At 37.1% G+C, this 22,752-nt stretch overlaps 2 protein-coding genes across 2 annotated transcripts in view; one reads left to right on the top strand and one right to left on the bottom strand.

Annotated features, from left to right (window-relative positions):
- Positions 1 to 22,752, top strand: part of SYN3 (synapsin III) — a 197,091-nt gene that overhangs the window by 59,359 nt on the left and 114,980 nt on the right. The gene's annotated exons all lie outside the window — the stretch shown is intronic.
- TIMP3 (TIMP metallopeptidase inhibitor 3) overlaps positions 1 to 22,752 on the bottom strand; it is a 36,342-nt gene that overhangs the window by 4,068 nt on the left and 9,522 nt on the right. Inside the window, exons 2-4 of the mRNA XM_014066857.2 lie at positions 4,930 to 5,012; positions 2,659 to 2,770; positions 1,878 to 1,999 (exon numbers count right to left, since the gene is read on the bottom strand). Of these exons, the coding sequence (XP_013922332.1) occupies positions 1,878 to 1,999; positions 2,659 to 2,770; positions 4,930 to 5,012 (317 nt within the window). The remainder of the gene's footprint in view (positions 1 to 1,877; positions 2,000 to 2,658; positions 2,771 to 4,929; positions 5,013 to 22,752) is intronic.

The following is a 22,752-nucleotide window of genomic DNA, read 5'->3' as shown; positions in this document are numbered from 1 at the left end:
GAATGCAGTATTGCAGGCTAATTCTGCTGACTGCCAGCTGTCAGCAGTTCGATTGTCATCGGATCAAAGTTGACTCAGTGTTCCATCCTTCTGAGGTTGGTAAAATGAGAGCACAGATTATTGGGGACAATATTCTGATTCTGTAAACAGCTTAGAAAGCTTAGACGGCTTAGAAAGGGAAGTAAAAGCACTGTGAAGTGGTAGGTCTAACTACTATTGCGATTGCTATTTTCATATAGAAAAAGTAGCATATACCACTAGATTAGTCATGATGTAAAGCATTATTTCAATCCATCTTCTAATCTCATTTTCAATATTTTAAACCATCTAGTAATTTAATCTTAGTATGAAAGCAACATTATAATAAGTTCCTGGAACTTGCAGGCCTCATTTTCTTCCCCAGATTTTATTGAAGAAGTACAATTCCTTTTTGTTGCCTTTGTGAACCATCTATCCCAGAATATTAATCATAGTATCTTAGTATCATAGTATCTTTTTGGATTAGTTCAGAGGATTGGGAGGAAAAACTGGGTGTTGCACTGTTCTCATCCTTCATCTGGGGCCAATTCTAGTCAATATTGGTAAGTGGCAAAGATATGGCTATTACAGGATCCAATCTGGGTCAATCACCGGTGAGCAATCCAGATTGAATTCAGCAACATTATCCTGGGACATATATATTCGCCTTCATTACAATACAATAGCAGAGTTGGAAGGGACCTTGCAGGTCTTCTAGTCCAATCCCCTGCCTAGGCAGGAAGCCCTATACCGTTTCAGACAAATGGCTATCCAACATCTTCTTAAAGACTTCCAGTGTTGGAGCATTCACAACTTCTGGAGGCAAGCTGTTCCACTGATTAATTGTTCTAACTATCAGGAAATTTCTCCTCAGTTCTAAGTTGCTTCTCCCCTTGATTAGTTTCCACCCATTGCTTCATTCATCTGTTACTTTGTGAGGTGTCTCAAGCAGTAGTTATTTTTCCATTTCTGCTTAATATCTACATGAAATCACTCTGTTTGGTCATCTGTTGACACAGGACTAGACATCACTCAATCTTTGATTCTGGATATAGTAGCACTACACTAAGCAGTGGGTAATGCGGATGCACTCCTAGATTCATAACACCTGCATGGTGTTGCAAAGGGACATTGCACAACTCCATCTTATGCAACTGTTGTAGGTCAGGAGTATCTATTTATCATCCTGTGTGCACTATTCATCTTACAATTAGACTACCTCAATATGCTCTACATGTGAGGCCATACTTAGATGACCATTCAAAAGCTTCAACTGGTCCAGAGAGCAGAAGCATGGTAGCTACTAATATGCCTCAGCACACCCAGGTAGCATCTCTACTTCACAAACTGCAATCTTTGCCATTGTGCTTCTAGATGTCAGTTCTTTCTTATAAAGCCCTTCACAGCACAGGGCCAGGTTACATTCATAATCATCTATCCCTGATCATTTCTGCACGATCTGACAAGAAAGACACTATCTCGGTCTCATTATTTGGCAACATCATCTGGTTGACACAGGAAACAGGCTTTTTCTGTTGCTTCCCTTACCCTTAATAAAAGTATCCCCCTCCCCCCCAAAAAATATTGGTTGTACCTGCTCCTATCTTCTTTTTGAAAGGTATTAAAGTGCTGGCGTTGCATCCAGGAGTGGTCTGAACTAAAGTGATTTTTTTCCCCCCAAAGCATTTCATGTGTTTCTGTTTAGGATTATGTTTACTATTTGTTTTACTGTATTTTTTAATTAAGCTGAGCTGTTTATTAATGCTGAATGGCACCCTGAACTATGTGTCAAGTATCCAACTATATACACCTTGATTAAATAAGTAATAATGTATCAGGTTGGCAGGGACATCTCTTACCTTGCAGCCACAACCTAGATGGTAACGATGGTTTAGTCCTTTGCGCTGAGACAAGGTCAATCGATCCCACTTTTCATTCAGATTACACAGTCCAGTATAAACCTTTCCGTCAAAAACTCGACCTACAAAACATAAACACAAATTATCCATTCCAGTGTCATTCATTTGAGAGCTCAAGATAATTTCTTAATTTATTGGGAGAAAATAAGAGACTGTCCTTTTCTAATGCCAATTTTCCCAATATTTCCAATTTTAGTAAGTTTAGAAAGAGCAATTAAATAATTTGTCATAGGGAGTATTTTACTGACACAACTCTAATAAAAGCCAATTAAGCAGATAAATTAGATTAAAAACAAAGACCCGATCATCATCAGCATCAGATAGCAATAATACTTTTTTTTAAAAAAAAGCACAGGGAAAGAAGATATCTTAACCTGTAATTAAGAGGAGGTTAAAATATGCTGCCTCATTTATTTGGAATGCACTCCCATTTCCGTTGAAAGTCCTAATATTTACTGGGTTTTTTAAAAAGCCTTAAACATACATCCTTTAAAACAGGTTCTTGATTATATACATAAATTATTTTTAGGATTTGTAGTTTAAAATCTGATAATATTAGTAAAAAACAGACTAATGTATACATGACAATAGACTTCAATATAACGACTGCAATAAATACTTCGAAATTGCACCCACTAATGCTGAACTTCAGCCTCTAAAAATAGTTGAAACTGATACAGCCTGTAAGCTTACCATAGCAGAAAATTTGTTATGCTTTTACCTGTAATCATGTACTGATACTTGTTGACCTCCAACTTGACTCCACAAAGACTTTCAGAGGCCTCAGTGTAGATGTATTGAACATGTGGCATCTTGTCAAAACCTCTGTACATCTATAAAAAGAGAGCAAACACACAAGAATGAAATGCAGTGCAACCGAAACAAACACACACCTCACTTTTTCCATTATCCAGCTGCTGTCTTATCTGCCTTTATATTAAGAATGTGTATCCCTGATGAGTCCAGAATTCTGGCCTACAGTTTCCAATATCCCAAAAAGCACAACTAAGATAAATGGGTTAGAATTGTAGAGTACACATATCCTGACTCCATTCAAAAACTGTCTGTTGCATCTAGCTTTCTCTTGTTCTGGAAAAATTTGTAAAATCTTTAAAAAAAACAAAAAAACAAAACCCTGATTCTTCAAAAGATAGCAGACAACTTTTATTAGGCTTGAGCAGAATCTTGTGGAACCTGTTCCATTTTCAGATCTATTTAAACAGGAGGTTCTCTTTTGTTAAAGCAATCAAGGTGGCATTGTTACTCATAGAATCTATCATTACATTCTACTCAAGTTATCCTTGAGAAATGTCAACACTGATTTGTAATGGCCTTCAAAACCATCTCTGCTTGCTCATAGCCTTTATACTAAGATAGAAAGACAATAAACAGAATTACTGTTATTAGGAGGCAGGCAAGTGGCTATTTTGCTCAATCACCATATTACTTTGTGTAATATGTTTCAGGTTTCTACAGTCACTGCCAAAGTCCTTTTTTTTTAATCCTCATTCTTCTAAAGACATTAAACTAGTCTTATGACTGAGATGTAACAGCCAAGAAAAATAAACCAGAGCAGATTTTTAACATTACATAAGAGGTCAGTTAACAAAAGAATGTCCAGAGCAAGAGGTCCAAGTGAAGTCTGTTTATTACGCCGGGAGTACAGCAAAGAACCAACGTGAAAGAGGAGGATTTTTTTTTTCTTCAGAATGAGCAAGTGAAATCTAACCAGACTTCAAGGGTCCAATTATTTCTAAACTCTACACAAGGAGCTTCATGAATGTTTCTCACTGTCAGACTTGTTGGAAGACAAAAAAACAAATGGGACACTCATTAACTCACTCTGCCAAAAAAATTAAGAGTTTCAGAGTTTATTTTATAATTTTAGATTCATTATTTCCTCAACATTTATTCTCACAATGATCCTATGAGGTATGATATTGTGGGAGATAGTGCCTGGCTTGAAATTACTATTGCGTGGCTATGGTTGAAAATAGAACTGAAACTCCCTATCCCATTCTATCTCCCTAATCACTGAATCACACTGTCACAAACTAAGCAATATTTCTTAATGAAATAATATGTGATGAACAAATCAGTCATTTGTTTTAATGCGTTGTAAAAAAGTAGTGAGTTCAACCTGCGAGGTTTTTTTTTACAACAGGCTTCACTGGATGAAAGGACGAGGAATGCAATGGAGCTAGAAAGATAAGAGGTGCATTTCAATTCTTTCCCCCCACCTGCCACCCCTCGCTAAAGGAACGGCGGGGGGAGGGAACCAGGCAGGCTGTCTTTACCATTGGGGTGAGGTGGGCAGTGTTGGGCTGAGAGGCACGCCTCTTACCTTTCCAGGTCTGCCACGGTCCTCACCATTGTGTCCAGGGAAGACCCTGGTGAAAGAAAAAAAGAAACCCTGCTCGTGACTTCAAGAAGTTTGATAGAACTCGCGAGAAGGGTTTCTTTTTTACCAGCGACTTTCCTGGACACAATAGCAAGGAACGCGACAGATCTGGAAAGGTAAAAGGTGCGCCTCGCTTCTCACCTGCCCCAGAAAATAATAAGCCCTCCCCCTATAATAAGCTCAAGGCCATATGTCGTGGGTCAAAAAAAATAAGACCCTGTCTTATTTTCGGGAAAACATGATACTTCTAAGGCCATGGTTGAACAGACTTATTTCACTAAGCTGTTAATGAGTACAAATTATAAACAATTGTTTCTATATACCTGAAAAATTACACATTTGTCAAGTTGGAAAGAATCACTTAACACAAATAGCTAGGAATTTCTATGTATATGTAAATTAGCACAACACTGCATAGAGAAAAAAAAGAATAGCTTACATGTGGGAAATCACCTTTGCTTATTCACAAAACTACCCAAGTCATCCATTATTTGGGATATGAATGAGCTCAGGGGACTGAATGACTTACCTGATGATCTCTGATAATGCTTTGTGGTTTCAATTAAATATGACTGGCATCTGTTTACTCACCTTCATTTGTTTGACAGTGTATCGCATTGTCCCAAATGGTCCATCTTTCATAAGTTTCTTGCCCACTACCTTGGCCCGGATAACTACAATAAAAAAAGACAGGTCAAGTGAATAGCATCTTCATTGTCTAATTTATCTTTACTAATAGCTCATTTTTAAATAGCATAAATGAAAGAGAATAGTGGCTAGACTTTTAAAATTTCAGTTTGTAAAATGCAGTGTGTAGAAATACTTCTTGATTTGTACTTGAAATATTACTATTGCTAATAATAATATAGTTAATAATAATAATAGTAATAATAAGAAGAAGAAGTTAAACTGCTCTGGGACTTTAATACTCAAACAGACAAGAATTTTCCATGCAACAACCCAGACTTAAAAATTGTTCATAAGACAGACAAAACAAGCCTGGATAATGGACATGCAGTTCCCAGAGACAGCAAAATAGAAAATAATGAACTGGAGAAAATAATCACAAAATATAAAGATCTGCAAAGTATTGTGACTTGTGGCAAAATAAAAGCAAAGGAGGACCAACAGTAATAGGTGCTTTGGATGCAATCACACAACATCTGGAGCACCACTTGCATTGTATTTACCATCAACATTGCTAAAATCGCCATTAGTCAATTGCAAAAGGTGGCTTTATTGGAATAGTTTACATCCTGTGACAATAAACTTCAATATTATTAAGCAATAACATCTGCCTATCCCAGGTCCTTGGGAAAAACTCAATAGATGGCTAAAAATGCCAAATCTGGTTATGCAACCAACCATTATAATAGTAATAATAAGTAATGCCACTTTGTGTAAATTTCAGTAGCTATAGCCTTGAAATATCTAGTGATATCTTCTTCTAGTAAATAAATATACCAAGATGGAATCAACTCGGCTGCCAAACTCATGACTTCACAGCAGCGTCATGTGACATTTTTGGACTTTACCCCCCTTTGCTAAACTGGGCGTGGCCATGGCAACATATCTGGCCTATAGGCCATGAGTTTGACAGCCCTGATCTAGATGCTACAAAGCATGTTATCAACATGTTTCCTTAGTGCTTTCTTTCAACACATCTTATTTGCCAAGAGGGCTTTTCAGCTCAGCTAGTACAGTAAGTGGCAAACTTAGCTCTTTAGTGCTACCTATCTACTCTATTTCCCTCTATCTCTATTTCTCTCTCTATCTACCTACCTAACTACTCTCTCTTTCTCCCTCCCTCCCTACTGTATTTCTTCTCTCCTTCGCTCCCTCTCTATCCCTCTATCTACCTACCTACTTTTTTAAAAAAATTGCCTCTTCAAAACCTTGATGCGTCTTATGGACATATGTACGAGAAAGAGCCCTGGTGGTCCATTTCTCTCTCTTAATGATGGCCTATGCCTGCTAAATATAAATACCAAATAAGTTATTGGGGTGCAGGTTCAGCAGGTACAAGGCAAGGTTATGAAATGAGTTATAGGACATCTGAAGAAGCGTAAATCAAAACTATTAAGATTCAGTCATTTGACATAGGTGTACTAATATTGCAGATCATGCACTTAATGTGCATAATATGATCCATCAGGCCAACATAACTAACCAGCTGTGCATGGTGGCCCATAAGGGGCATAACATTCATTTTTAAACTGATATCTAATCTGCTGTAAAAAGCCTACTGCTTGGGATTTCTTCTATCCACTGCTCTGATTTCTGTATTTCATTAGCCAGAATTATTTCGAATTTAAAAAAAAAAGATTTCTAAAAGTTATTTCATCATCACATATGTTTTCCAGAAAAAAAAAATGTACCTTGAACATTCTTTTTATCTTCTATTTTTTTCCGGTGTCTTATTACAGTCTTACTATTACTGATGGGAAATTTTATCCCACACAAGTGGACACCAAAATAGCAGCATATTTTTAAACCACAGTCACTTTGAAGTGGTGCCCATCAAAACAGACTGTGAAGAATGTTTCTGAATACTTTGGGGTTTAGGGTCAAATTATTTTGTGGGATGAGAGCAGCTGCTAAGCTCTCACAGATGATTTGTAATTGTTTATGTAATATTAATTTGGATAAGCATATAAAATTCTAGTAATATAAGCAAGCCAGTTAGCTTATAGTACTAAACCAATCCCACAGACCAATTGAATTGAGATGCAATTATATAGATGCAGTTATTTTAATTTAAAAAATAACATTTTCCATATGCTTGCACATATGCTATATTTTTTTAAAAAAAGCTTTTTTGCTAGAAATTACTTGAAAAGACTAGTGTTTTGTTTGAACCAGCTGTCTTGAAAGCTATAAAACACAGATAAAAAGATTAAAGCCATTATATCTTTATAATCCAACTTGCAAGTTTAGTGAACATAGAAATATGGAAAATTCTAAATGATGCTCTAGAAAATTACATCTGAGATTTTATCATGCTTTTGCATGAGCATCCAACATATCACCAGTTATCCTTTATAAAGAACGTCTGCCTGCTTGGAATATTAATAATTCCAATTCTAAATAAGCATTAAGAACTTTTGGTGGTTCTTAAGAAATAAAAAGAGAAAATCTTCCATCTATGTCATCCATTATTGCCATCTTGGGACTACTTGCATGCTATTACTTAAGGAAAATAATGCAGGAAGAATCAGTCCCAGCTGCAACCACAGAAGAAGCCATCATAAGAGTAAATTACCAGAAGGTGTATGTTCTTAACTTTCTATAAGCATAAATTCAACAATCTATCTTCAAAAGGTTCCATACATAAGAAAAGCTCTACTTGCTCAGTAACTTCCTGTAATAGTCTGTATTTTCTTGTTCCTCTTTCACAACATTTCCTGGGTATGCATTGGGACAATACCTATTGAATTTCATAGAAGATCTATGCTGGATGTAGACTTTTAATAAACCTAATTGTAAAAGAACAAATTCTCTGATTCAATAATCCCTGAAACTATAACACAGGCTATAGAATAGGAAAAATGCAGCTGTGTGATGCTTTAAAGAGATAAATCTTAAAATGATTCATCATCATAGATTTATTCAAGCTATATCCTGCTCTTTTGTCCTGGGGGCTCTCAAAGAAGCCATCAAACTTAATCCCAGAAAAATACTCAAACTTTATTGAGATAATATTTGAATGAAGGACAAAGTGAAAAATTAAGGCACAGTTGTTCGATCATCAGAAGTTACTACTACTACTCTATTATTTTTATCATCATCATGATTTCTGTATCATAATCTTTCCATTTTTTGATTTTTAGTATTTTCAGGTTTTTAAGATTGGCCGTAGTTGGAATTATGTGGAAACTGATTCCACATTCTCAAGAGAAAACAGGAGAACATAAAGAGGTCCATATAATAAATTTCTTTTTCCCGAGGCCTTTGAATCTGCAGTTTGATCATCTTAACAACTTTCTTCAGGATAGGAAGGCTTATCTAATACCACTGGATCTATCAATAGATTATTGAAGAAGAGGAAGACATCCAATTCCTTTACAGGAGATGGAACTACACCATTTGGACACAATGACACATAATGATCTGAAATGACCTACCAGAAGAGATGTGGACCTAATGAATAGGTGACTGTGTTCAAAATTCAGGCCATCTGGTATATTTTCAGAATCAACAAGCTCAAACTCTTACATTAACTGAATTAATGAAAAGAATAACAGAGTTGGAAAGAACCTTGGAGGTCTTCTAGTCCACCCCCTTCCTCAAACAGGAGACCCTATATCATTTCAAACAAATGGCTCCACAATGCCTCTAACAATGGAGCAACCACTTCTTAAAAAACTACAGCAGTGGAGCAAGCACAACTTCTGAAGGCAAACTGTTCCACCGGCTAATTTTTCTCACTGTTAGTAAATATCTCTTTAGTTCTAATTTGCTTCTCTCCTCATTAGTTTCCATCCATTGTTTCTTGTCTTGCCTTCTGGTGCTTTGGAAAATAGGTTGACGCCTCTTCTTCGTGGCAGCTCCTCAAATATTGAAACACTGCTATCACATCACACCTCGTCCTTCTTTTCTCTAGACTAGACACATCCAATTCCTGCAGCTGTTCTTCATACATTTTAGCCCCCAGGCCCCTAATCATCTTTTTTGCTCTTCTCTGCACTCTTTCCAGAGTCTAAACAGTCTTTTTTTAAAATATATATTGTAGTGAAAAAAACTGGATGTAATATTCCAAGTGTGGTCTTACTAAGGCTTTATAAAGCAGTACTAATACTTCATGTGATCTTGATACTATATCTCTGTAAATGCAACCAAGGATTGTATTGGCCTTTTTGACTGCTACGACCAACTGCTGGATCATATTTAAGTGATTGTCCACTAGGACTCCAAAATCCTGCTACAGAGCCAAGTTTCATCTAATCCGTACCTGTACATTTGGTTTTTCTTGCCTAAGTGTATGTGTGTATATGTGTGTATATGTATACACACATGCATACAGTATATACAACCCCACCAAGCTACATCTAAAGCAACTCAACAGGACTTGTAAAGCTAGGGTCCAACTCAGAATGAATCCAAGCGATTTTATCAATAGATGCTTCAAGCAACCCTTCAAGTGATGTTCTGAATCAATCTAAGTAGTAGTAGATAATCTGAAACAGAACAGCTAGATGGCATCCACAAATGCAGTGAGAATAGCTATGTTTTGTTGATCTTAAGGTCAGACTCTCAATGATTTGTATCAAGTCTATGGTTGCAAAGGTAGCCATGAACTTCAAGGCTGTACTATAAGTCTAGGAAATTCCTGCCAATCTGACCATAGTATCAAGAAATTCAGACAGAGCAGTAGCTACATAACAGGAAGACCAGTACAGTAGCAGCAATTCCATCTGTTCCTTAGAGCCCAACTTCACAAATAGAGTCCTGCGTTCATTTATCTCTGAAGCAGCATCTATGAAAGACACAAGAATCTTCTGAATGATAATAGCCACTCTCCCTGCCTTACTGGTATCTTACTTAAAAGATAAATGTGAGCACATTTCCAAGGCTGAAACACACCCTCTCCCAAGTTTATTCAAGTCTTAAGTGATATGTATCAGGTTGGCCCTTCCACCCACAGTAAAATCCTGGAGGAGGAACACTTGTTACAGACATCCAAACCAATCACTAGCTAACCAATTAGATCATCAGAAATTTAGTCCACTTCTGCTCATCCATTGGACTCAGTGTTCAGTTAAGCTAGCTGCACCTGCCCATACATACAATCCATACAGTGACACAGACATATACGCTATTCCTAAAAACAGACCTTATCCACTCAGCTGTCTCTAATTCTAAAAGGACATTAACTGCAATCCTCTTAAATCGCAGACTTAAAGCTGCTGCCCTCTCACTCCCAGCTTACTCTGATGCTGCTAATGTAAAGAACATTAAAGGCAACGACTCCTATCAGAGCAAGCAAATTAAGATCCACTTCCTTGCAATCTGAATGTCACAATATGAGAGAATGTCACAATATTAGGGGGAAAAGCTAAATTCCATGTCACATTTGCTCTAATAAATTCTATAAATTCAGAATTTATAATTCTGTTATGTAAGTTGATTATTACAACCTGTCAACCAGAGGTGGTATTCAGCTGGTTTGGACAGGTTCACCCAAACTGGTTGGGGAATCGCAGGTGGGTCCGCCCACTCACCTTGCTCTATATTGTCCTATTTAAGCACGTTTTTGAGGCCAGGGTGCTTGTGTGGAAAGGACTCATGTGCCTGCAAAGTAGGTTTGTGTGTGCAAAGTGGGCAGGTGTGCACACAGCGAACCGGTAGTAACTATATGAGAAACCCACCAATGATATCAACTCCCTATTAGCTGAAATCTTCCCAAATACAGAAAGTAGAACTAATTAATCAACCATCACTACAGCAGTGCAATAAAGCATCTAAGAATTTCTATTAAATTTTAAGAAACTACGCCATCTTCTTAAACTTCTGAGTATGATCTTTCAGAATACAGAGTCAGAGCTCCATGCTTTGGGTAAGGGCAATACTTCAGTATGTCAGAGATCCATCTCTCCTTTCTCAAAAACTTCATCCCACTGGGATGGGTGCCAACATTTTTGCAAAGAGGCTGAAACTTTAGTGATCACATGGTTTGCACACATTTTTGCACGTAGGAGCTCTAGAGGTGTTTGGAAACTTATGTTGACTTCGTGGGAACTGGGTGGGCCTCACAAATTCTTTCCTGCATATTAGAAAACCTGACCAAGTTGATTGATTAAGCAGCTGTCCAAGCCAAAAAGAAAGTGTGTGTATAAACACAGAGAAAGTATACATTGTTACTGATGCCACCCTTTTCATTTTTTCTTTGATTAAGCCAGCATTTAAGCATGCTTATTATAGACTATAGAGGTTATTTTTTACTATCTTTCTAGACTTTTCTCTTAAAAGTAAATTCAGAATACCAGGGAGATATGAACTTCAAACCTGTAGAAACAGAATGCATAACTTAAAAAAAAATAACTAGAAAGGTTTTGAACAGTTTTGTTGTGTCATTTTATCAACGGTCTAAAAAAACCGTGTAGTTCAGCAATGAGATACTATCCTCAGCCTACCTAATCTCTTAAAAACCAAACAAAGCAATCAAAATATTGTACATTTTTAAAGATCATAAAATGAGGAAATTTGCTAAGGGACTAAATTTTTATTTTGTAAAAAGAGGGAGGGTTCAGTTTGAATTGCTCAGTGCATTGGGATGCATAGATACCTCAGAGAGGAAGAGAATAAATCATTTTTCATCTCTGCAGCAATTATTTGCATCTGTATATTCACGTTCGGTTCAAATGTATGCAAAACAACTTGGATAACTGTGAGGCAGCAGCACATTTTGCTTATTTATGCTGTTGCAGAAGATTTTCTGATTAAACTATTAGGCCACCAGCACAGGTATCTTCACATACATTTAGAAAGTCTCCTTCAGCCAACAAATACAGAGCCTGTACCTGCTATATATCTAAAATCAAAGACAAAATAAATCATTTAATAGGGTTCCTGTGCCAATAATAACCTCATGAACGATTCTTCTTCAGACAGAGGCCTTATGCCTTGTATGAAACTAGAATTTCATATTTGAAACTTATACTGTTTCAGATACTGAAATTCTAACCATTGGTGATACAGTGGTTAGAATGCAATATTGCAGACTAACTCTGCCCACAGTCTGGAGTTTGATTCTGATATGGCGCGAGGCTGATTCAGCCTTCCATCCTTCCAAGATTGGTAAAATGAGGACCCAGATATTTGGAGGCAATTTGCTGACATTATAAACTGCCCAGAGACTGCTGTAAAACACTGTGGGTGGGTATATACATACAGCAATTCTGAATGATATTGTGCTACTGTGCTACCTTAACCAGTTTGCTAAATAAACCCAAATAGATCAATTTGCATTAAGCTATATATTATACCTTGATCCTTTTCCCTATCTTTTTTAACGGGTATAGAAAGCTTTTCAATAGGTTATCCAACAGTTTGGGATATACTAGTATCATTGATATGGTTATGCAATCTTGTAATAGATCACTTACTCCTGATTAAGTAAGTCATGACCTATTTAGATAGGAAGGACAGACTGCAGTCACCTGGACACTGTAAATGATGAAGTGACAGTGACAAATTGAAGCACGTTCAGAGGAGAATTCTCAAGAGGACAAAGATTCTGGAAACCAAGTCCATAGGGAAAGGTTAAAGAATGGAATGGTTAAATGGATGCATTTAGCTTACTGAAGAGTTGCACATACAGTGAGAGAGGGATTTGGATGTCTACTATTCTAGAAGGTCAGACCAGACCCAGCGTTAAAGTTATATGGTGGTAGATTCAGTCAAACTGATAGTGAAAAAAATGCCACAAGAACTCTGGAGGTCTTCAAAAAAAAAGGCTGAATGATAATCTGTCTAGTAGATCCTGCATTGAGGGTTGGAATAGATGACTTCTAAGGTATCTTCCAAAGCTATCATCCTTTGCTATTGCTTGCATCAAATGCACAGTGCTAAATTTTCTGACAGTAGCCAGCTGATATAAAGAATGTCATAAATCCTTCATTTCATGAGTCAACATTCCTCAACAAAGACAATCTTGCAAAACAATGTGCTGGATCATTGCCAGGGCTTGATTCTCAAGCCAATAGCATAGAACTGAAATCTGTCTGGACATTTTCAACATGTGAATCTAAAAGCTCTTCTCACTTGCTTTGAATGGATGTGAACTGTAAGTAATGAAGAGGAAAAGATCTTTCCACAAAGAATCAGACACTACTTTATTATGTCAGAATGTGTTAGAAATCTAGAATTGAAGTAGTCCTTGGAGCCAATGTTATTCCTGAAGCAAAATAGATCTGGCCCTGTAACAGAGCTAACTTGAGCATTAAAAAAAAGTATGATCAACCAAGTACAAGCCTTTCATTCTCCAGTCTTACTATTTGAATGAGCAGATGTACAAAAGAAAGGAGAAGGAAAGGAATAAAAGGCATACTGAATCAAAGTGCCTCAATATATGCATTTAGAAAGGACAGATATTTTTGAGGTATACAATGACTTGGAAACAATACATAATATCTTCAAAGAACTTTTTTTAAAAGTTCTTTCAGGACAGCTTGGTCTACAACAATGGTAGATGATAATGCATTTATGATGATGTTCTGTGCTGCCCCATTTGTTTCAGAGATTTTCTTTTCAAAATAACATTGATAAGAATGCAATTTGGGGACTAGGAATTCTGATCAGTTAGTATTATCATCTCAGTAGAAAAAGAGAGAAAAATCAATGAACTTTAAGAGAATGAAGATTATTCATATCTCATTCATAGACATGAACAGACAGGTATTTCAAGAATACAACAGAGGAAGGAAATTAGTCATGTGATTGTGTTTCTGACTAATCATTTAAATGGAGACATATTCACACATGCAACCTGCTACCGTTACAAATATTGTGCTTCAAATAATCTATAAAAGATGTTAGTTACTTCTTGATAGTTCAAGAAGCACCTAGTTCACAAATATTTTAGAAAAGTATAATAGAAGATTAGAGAATAATGTATCAGGAACAGTTATGTAGTTAGAGTGCATTTATATATTTATATATGCAGACAGTTTATTCTGCATGGCATGCCAAATTTCAAATACAGGTAGCCCTCAATTTATGACAATTGAATCTAAAATTTCTGTTGCAAGCAAGACATGTTGCAAAGTGAATTTTGCCCCATTTTACAACCTTTCTTGCTACAGTTCAGAATGAGCATCACATGACCCCAGCAGCAGACCGAGCACGGCGCAACCTGAAGCAGCCACAGCTTTCCCAAATTTCATTCCTTTGGGAGTCATGAGTGCGATATTTTGAGCACATCCTTAGCCATTTGTTTTATTTTGATTCAAAAACTTTTGTCCTATGTCAATTGATGGTAAAGACAAGAGTTGTAATAGTATATGGATGGACAAGGAAAAAATCTCGTTTCTCTTCCCAGTTACATCTACCATAAAATAGTAAATAGAAACAGGAGGGTTTCAGGAGAATTTACTTCAGATAGCATGTAGATCACTTATTCACCTATAAAGAATATACTTGCACCCAAAGTATGTATGCGGAAGGAAAGTAAACATATTTAACTTTAAGTTAACATCAATGTATTTATGACTCTGTTTGAGGAAGGCAGGAAGGAAGTAGAAGAAAGAACTGGAAATTTTACAAGGGGGAAAAAAATCACAAGGCCAAGCCTAGATATTGATTTTTTCCCCCCTGTGAAATGGAAAGTAGTAATGTCAGAGAACATTTGGTTTAACCTAAATATCAGTTTGGGTCTCCATCTAAAATATTGATTAGCATTTTATATTCATGTTAAACTCTTTTGAGATAACAGGTAGAATACTTTTCTACATTTTGTGATTCTCCTATGTTCAGCTACCAGCAAATCTGTTGCTTTGTTGCTACTTATAATGCTACCATCAGCCTTCTCATAATAAGAAACAGCATTTCACACGAGTTTTGATACATTTTATAATATTACTATACAAAAGGTTCCTATCTGGTTTTGCTGACTGTTCTTTAGGGCATTTCATTTAAATACTAAATATTTTTCAAATAGCAGATGTCAAGTTGTATCCTTCAGCCTCCTACTCCTAAATCCCTCTCTAAATTTTCTGTTTCCTGATTCTAAGATAGGAGGAGGAAAGAAACAGATTGTATACCGCAGCAGATATGAAACTCACATATTTTACTATAAAATATATTTTAAAATGCCATAAGTCTGAAAAGTAATTTGTAGGATTTTTCCAGCTGTTAGATAGTTGTGTAAGCTAATTTTCTACCCATTCACATCTAGAATTAAAGTTCAGAAATATTGCTAATTCTATTATTGCTCCTATGCAGAAACCACAAGCTATTGAATAAGTACAAATGAAGTTCTTCTTTGTTCAGAAGTTTGTACCCATGTTTGAGTGCACAGGATAAACAAGAGTTTGTTTTGTGCACAGTATACTAAAACTTGATCAAAGACTTGTCTGTTCAAGTTTTCCAAACATGGGCAGAAATTATAGTTCCCCTAAGCATGTGACTGATATTTAGAGAGGAATGTGTATCTCTAAGAAACATGGTGGCTCAGTGGCTAAGATGCTGAGCTTGTCGATCAGAAAGGCAGGCAGTTTGGCGGTTTGAATCCCTAGCGCCTCATAACGGAGAGAGCTCCCATTACTTGTCCCAGCTTCTGCCAACCTAGCAGTTCAAAAGCATGTTTAAAAAAATGCAAGTAGAAAAATAGGGACTACTTTGGTGAGAAAGTAACAGCATTCCATGTGCCTTCGGCATTTAGACATGCCAGCCACATGACCACGGGAACATCTTCAGACAGCACTGGTTCTTCGGCTTTGAAACGGAGATGAGTACCACCCCTTAGAGTCAGGAACGACTAGCTCGTATGTGCGAGGGGAACCTTTACCTTTTTAATTTTATCTCTCTCAGGTTTCCACTTAAAACTAGGACACTGTGATCCATTCTTAAGAGAATTTCCATACATACATTATATCTGTCTCACTTGAATTAAGGACAGGATTATTGACTCTTTACTTAACCAATCCACAAGTATACTAGTGACCACGGAATGGTCACTATTCCTCGGTGGTGGATATGGAAGGTGAAGGAAATCTATATTTAGATTTCTGAATTTTTAGACAAGAAAAACTTAGAAATACACTTAGAAATACTTATCTTCTATCATATGGAACTAGAATTGGCACTTAAGATTTATTGATTTATCTAGTCTTTTTATTTATACAGCCACCCACTTACCAAACAACTGTGGGTCACTAACAATGGACTAAAAATATCAAATACAAAAGAATGTGATAACTATATAATAAAATAGAATATATTAAGGTAAGAGCCACAAACACAATTCATATATTTACAAATGGACTTACATTTACCATTTATTAATTTTAGGGATTACCCTGTATTCCAATTATCTGTAGGAGTAACGAAACAAAAAACTAGAAATAGTAGGCATGGAGCTTTTATTTTAGTGTCCAATCTGAAGTGGCAATACGGTGTGCAAATTAAGTCTCAAATAAGGCCCGGTTTTGAATAGACATACAATACAGAGTTACTCTTTAATCATCTAAATTCAAGCCTCAACAAAAAATGTAAATCCTTAACGTATCTGCAGAGCACTCCTTAAAACTTGGTTTAAAAAGAACTGGGGCTGTATTTTTAATTTATCCCAATATCCAGAGAATCCTTGTGAGTGTTGTTTTTGCCTTCTGCAGCCAACCAAATACATCTTAGCCACTTTCCTGACATGAATACAGCATGCTAATTCTTTTCAGCCTAGTTTTCCCACAATTAAGTTTGCACCACTTTCAGCCAAAATGTGTTTTTTTTCCCTTCTTGGATTTTCCTAGGGACAAGGCAATAAGAATTTCTTCTTTCTACTACATTTCTTAAAAGGGTTATTTGAGTAAAGATTAGTGTTTATAAAAAATGAAAGAAAGCCACAGCTAGAGCTCAGGTCCAGTATTACAAAGGTACACCTAATACCATAGTACCAACCCTAAAACCTAAATGCTAATCCATGTTTCAGATTTAGATTTACTGCACAACCTTTGGAACATAAGCATATTAAAAAAAATTATAAAGCAAATAAGCTACTGAATGCCTTACCACCCAATGAGACAGGTCAGCAGAGTTAAGGCTAACTACATATCCAGAAAATAAAATGGTGAAAAGAATTGTTTTTTATCAGTGCGGCTGTATTATATTTGTCTAATTTAAAGCATGCTCTGCCAAGGGCTACATAACTGATAAAGTATTAACATCATATTTGTAGGGCAGCATCTATCTGCATATTATAACCACACTGCATAGAATATGTGCAGCTATATTGCTTTCATTGAATACTACAGGGACATTAGATTAGCAGTACATTTTTTTTGTTTTAGACAGTTTATTGCTGCAACCACATTTTCCAATTCAGTGTTCCAAATGTGGTTGGTCCAGACTATGGAAATTGTAATCTATTAACATCTAGAGAGCTTCACTTTGAGAAAGACTATCTCATAGCCTTTTAATAATACAAGTAAAATAATATAATTGTCTCTGTGCTATTTAATTCATTTTGTTCAGCTTGTCCTATTTTCTCCTAGAAAGGACTTGTATAAATACAATCAGGAATGTAGGCAATTCAGAGACAATATCTATTACATTTAGATGCTTCCCATCTCCCTGATAAGGCAACTCTGGGCAGTTTACAAACACTAAAAAGATGAACAAAAAACAATTAAAAATTTAAACCTATGCAAAAATCCTAAACCAAGGACATAAGTGGTCCATAAATCTTATTACACCATCAACTATCTCCGGCAAGGAGTGGCCCCTCAGAGCCCCAAGCCAACTAGCAAAAACAAATTTAAAATCCCTTCTGGAAGGCAAAAAGGATGGGAACAGTACTTACCTAGTGTTCCCAAGGCTGGAGCCACAGTCCTCTCCTTAACTGTGCCCACCAGAATCCATTAGCAGGCAATGTCCAAAGCAGGCCCCTTCCACTAGAGTGATGGGCTAGCCCAGTGGTTCCCAACTTGGGACCCACCACCCACAGGGGGCAATTTGATTTTTAATGGGGGCAATTATAACCTTGTTTAAACCAGTTCCACCACAAATCCACGAAGCCCTTATCCGCAAAGACATAAGCGCGAAGACTAATTCGCGCCGTTCTAAGCGCTAAGGAAAAACGGGACCCTACCGCGATGACATAATCGCGGAGGGCAAAATCACGCATTCCCAAGCACTCAGTACCCTAAACCTAACCCTAAACCTAACCCTAATCCTAAACTTAACGCTAAACCTAATGCTAAACCTAACCCTAAACCTAACCCTAAACCTAACCCTAAACCTAACCCTAAAACAAACCCCTAAACCTAATCCTAACCCTTACCTTAATTGAAGTCGGCTTTCTGCCGCGGCGCCATTTTAAAGCACCCTTCTGTTGCCACGCTGTTGTCGTGGCGGTGATGACGCGCGGTGATGATGTCGCGGCTTTAGCGCCGTGATTTTATCACCGTGATTTTGACTAGCGCGGTTTTGTCGTGCCATGGTTTAAACCAAGTTAATGGCTTTTTAGGCTTCCTCAGGGTGAGTAGAGTTCACTTTTTGATTAAAGTAAGAATTATGTGTCACTGGAGGACATCAGGTGTTTTTTTTTTTAAACAGAACTTTTTTATTTTTCTTTAAAAAAACACAAATATGTCATTTGTCAATCATTAAAACATTGAAGCACAATTTTTTTTTGTACTTCACTGGAGGACATCAGGTTTTTAAAGATGCTTAGATGGGGCTTAGGTGACCAAAAAAAGGTTGGGAACCACTGCGTTGGGAACCACTGAGTGAGACAGCTCCTCAGATACCATGAACCCATGCCATGAAGTACTTTAAAGGCAAAACCCAACAACTTGAATTGGATGAAGAAACTGAAAACCAATGCAGCTTGTGCAACAGTGGTGTTATATGGGCCATCCTAAGGGTCCCCAGAACTGTGCATAATGCAGCATTTTTCAGCAGCTGTAGCTTCGCAGTAATCCAATTAAGAAATGCCAAATGCAGAAAATAGTCAAGACTGAAAAATATTGTATTATTTTGAGAATTAGTGTCCTATAATGTGAACGTAGGAATCTCCAAGTAGAAATAACATAGCATAAAATAAGCTTTTAACTCAATTTAATTGTTTTTAAGTCTTATTTCCAGAACTTTTCTTATTACAATTTCTAGGCATGACACTAGTAGAATTCTCAATAACAGATATACTGATTACATTCACAAATCTCATCTGAGATTTTATAATCTATTGATTTACATCTGTCCTATACCTAGACAGAAAGAAAATATTTCTAGTTCTCAGAAACTGATCTAACTGTTATAATGATATTCCATGTTTCATCCTATATGCTGAATTCAATTATGGGAAATTCTGCTAGGGGCAATTTACAGTGCTTTGAGAGGTGAATTTAAGAAGCCTGGCACTGCATTTCTCATTGGACATTAATGCTGGGTAATGCTGTCTTCAGAAAGCCCATGTTGCTCATATTATTATAATAAGAAAAAAGTCAAATATTTAACTGAGGGTGATATAGCAATCTGAGAGAAGGCAAGAGATAGAGAGACTGGCTTGAATAAAAAGCTTGGGATATACGGTGTGGAGAACTAAGGCTAAGGCTTCCAAATCTAAACTACATGAGAACACTTCTGTCTCTAAGAATTGCACAGAAGAAACTTTTATGTGGATTTATTAACCTTTCCAACATTTAAAGTGGCAATCCTAAGGGGATGACGAAAGTCAAGACCTAGTAAATAATGTGGGATACTACATCATCAGGGAATTTTTTCAGCCAAGATTCTCTAATAGAAATAAGTTATTTAACATTAGTGACTGGCTTGCCAAAAATAGAAAGCCCTTATTTTCTATGTTGGCCAAGGAGAATTCTCTTGTTCCCTGAATCATAATACAGAAACATCTGCAGTAGCAGGATAGGATTCTTGATAGGAAAATATATTGGGGCTCAGTATGGAAAGCGGCCTTTGCATACACTATACACTATAAATTAATATATACTATATACTATATATTATATATATATATTTTCATAGATTTTCACGGTTGTAGGTATGCCGGTCTTGTTGTATTCGGGTCTTTTCCTGTATAAGATTGAGATTGTCTTGGCAATGTTTTGGCGAGGTCTCACTCGCCATCTTCAGGCTGGTGTTTTCGGCTTTGTTTCCTTTTGATAGAGCCACCACAAGAATGTGACAGGCATAGTATATCCCGACATTACCATTTTTTAAAATTTGTTTACCATATGTCTTTGTCACATGAAAGTGACTCTGAGACGATGCAATGAATGCAGTGCATTCAATACAATCTTCTATGAGATCCTAATAGAGCTGATTAGCAGTGTTCCATTATTTGAGGGACTGCCACAAAGAAGAGGGGATCAACCTAGTTTCCAAAGAACCATAAGGCAGGACAAGAAACAGTGGATGGAAATGCATCAAGGAGAGAAACAACTAGAACTAAGGAGAAATAGTGAGAACAATTAAACAGTCAAACAGATTCCAATCTGTTCTTAAAAACCTGAAGGCAATTTCTGAAGGCAAGCCTTTCCACTGGTTAATTGTTCTCTCTGTCAGAGAATTTCTCCTTAGTTCTAGGTTGGCTCTCTCCTTGATTAATTTCCATCCATAGCTTCTTGTCCATCAAATATTGGAACACTGCTACCATGTCACTCCAATCCCCCTTTTCAATAGACTAGACATACCCAATTCCTACAGCCATGCATCATATGTTTTAGCCTTCAGCCCCCTAATCATCTTTGATAATCTTCTCTGCACTCTTTCCAGAGTCTCAACGTCTTTTTTATATTGTGGCAACCAAAACTGGATGCAGTTTACCAAGGCATTATACCATTGGAATTGCTACCATTGGAATTGCTACCATTGGAAAAATACACACTTGGTTGTATCCAGCAAACTTATGTCAATGGCACTCCATGAAGCTATAAAGAAGTCTTGGGCTGCAAAGAGTGCAGGGCTCCATTCTAGGCCCTCTGCTGCTTAGCCTATTTATAAATGACTTGGCTGAGAGACTAGAAAATATAATTACAGGCAGTTCTTGTTTAGCAACTGCCTCATTAAGCAACCATGGTGATGGAAAAAGTAATTTTATAACTGATCCTCTTATTGATGATTTTCAAAGATCCATAAAGCAAAATTAAGCTGAAGTAAGATCCTAAGCACAGTGGCAGTTTCACTTAGTGACTGCTTCACTTAATGATCCAATTGTGGGTCCCAATAGTGGTTGCTAAACGATGACTACTTATACCAAATTTGCAGATAACACAAAGACAGGAGAGGAAACAAAGATCTTATAAGAACAATATCAGAAATTGGGAGAATCTTGAGGATACGGAATTTAAATATGAAGCAAAGTTCTACATTTGAGCATGAAAAATTAAATCCCAAAGATGAAAGAGAGCAGCCAGATAAACAGCCAGTTGCACAGGCTGGAGAAGAAGCTCAGCTGCAGCCAGTCAGTCAAATAGAAGAATTGCCACTCCACCCAATCCCAGGTCACCTAGAGTTGAGCAGAGGGAGGAGCAACAGAGGTTGGTGAGTCTATTCATGAGAAGGCAGCCTCAACCCTCCTAATGAGGCATACTGGTTGGCACCTATTTACTTCAGTGCTTGGAACCATTCATAATCCTTCAATATGTGAATACTATTGACACTTTGCCTTGAATTCATTTAGAGATGTTGCCATCATCATTCCTTGAACCCATTGAAGTCAAGTTGTCATGTCTTGCACCCATTGAAGTCAAATTGCCTTTGTTGTGCCTTGAACCTGTGGGAATAATGTTGCCTCAATCGTGCCTTGAACCCATTAAAGCCAAATTGCCTGCACTGTGCCTGGAATCTGGAGAGTTGTGGTTGCTTTCATTGGGCCTTGCAATCAGTGGTTGCACTTGTCCTGCCTGAAATCCAATGATTCATCCTTCTGTCATCTTGCCTTGAGGTTCTTAGTTCCTCTTGTTGGCATTATGCCAATGCCTGCACCTTTTCTTGCCCCTGTTGCTTTCACTACATCCAGTCAGCGTTTTTCAGAAAGGTTGCTTGAAACTAATTCTAAAAACTGCACACAGAGTTGGGACCTAGGAAATGACTATGGGGTTGGTTGTGTGAAATAAACATGTGTAAGCCCACTCATGGTGTATGAGTATATGTGTACTGGGACAGGACACTAGGACTGGAAACATTATTCTAGTAGTTGAGCTGTGGTAGCTCAGTGGTTAGAATGCAGTACTGCAGGCTGCTTCTGTTGACTGCCTGCTGCCAGCACTTTGGCAGTTCAATTCTCACTGGCTCAAGGTTGACTCATCCTTCCATCCTTCCAAGGTCAGTAAAATGAAGATTCAGATTGTTGTTGGGGACAATATGCTGACTCTTTAAACCACTTAGAGAGGGCTGTAAAGCACTGTAAAGTGGTATGTTATTACTGGTAGTTCTTTCATGGCAAGCATAGGAGTAATTGAATTCAGTGTTAGCATGTAATATGGTGGAGTAAGAATCTGCTTTATGCAGAGATTCATGCAGATGTGTTGAGATTGTGTCAAAGAAATAAAAATTTAAAGACAAACACTATCAGAGGACAATAGCATCCACCCATTACATCAGCAAATTCCTTGGTTAACGTGAGACATCTGCTCGTAAATTTATCAAAACATTTTAGCTAAGAAAGGCTTGGGAAAGTGTTGCCACTGAAGGAAATTGCTCCAGGACTCTGCCCCACCCCCTAAACATAATTGA

This window comes from Thamnophis sirtalis, unplaced genomic scaffold, assembly GCF_051295495.1.
Source record: "Thamnophis sirtalis isolate CommonGarterSnake01/CBP01778 unplaced genomic scaffold, rThaSir2_p1.2 scaffold_9, whole genome shotgun sequence".
In the NCBI taxonomy this organism is placed as follows: domain Eukaryota; kingdom Metazoa; phylum Chordata; class Lepidosauria; order Squamata; family Natricidae; genus Thamnophis; species Thamnophis sirtalis.
Note: the sequence above shows the minus strand (reverse complement) of the source record. Positions and strands in the feature narration are given on the sequence as shown.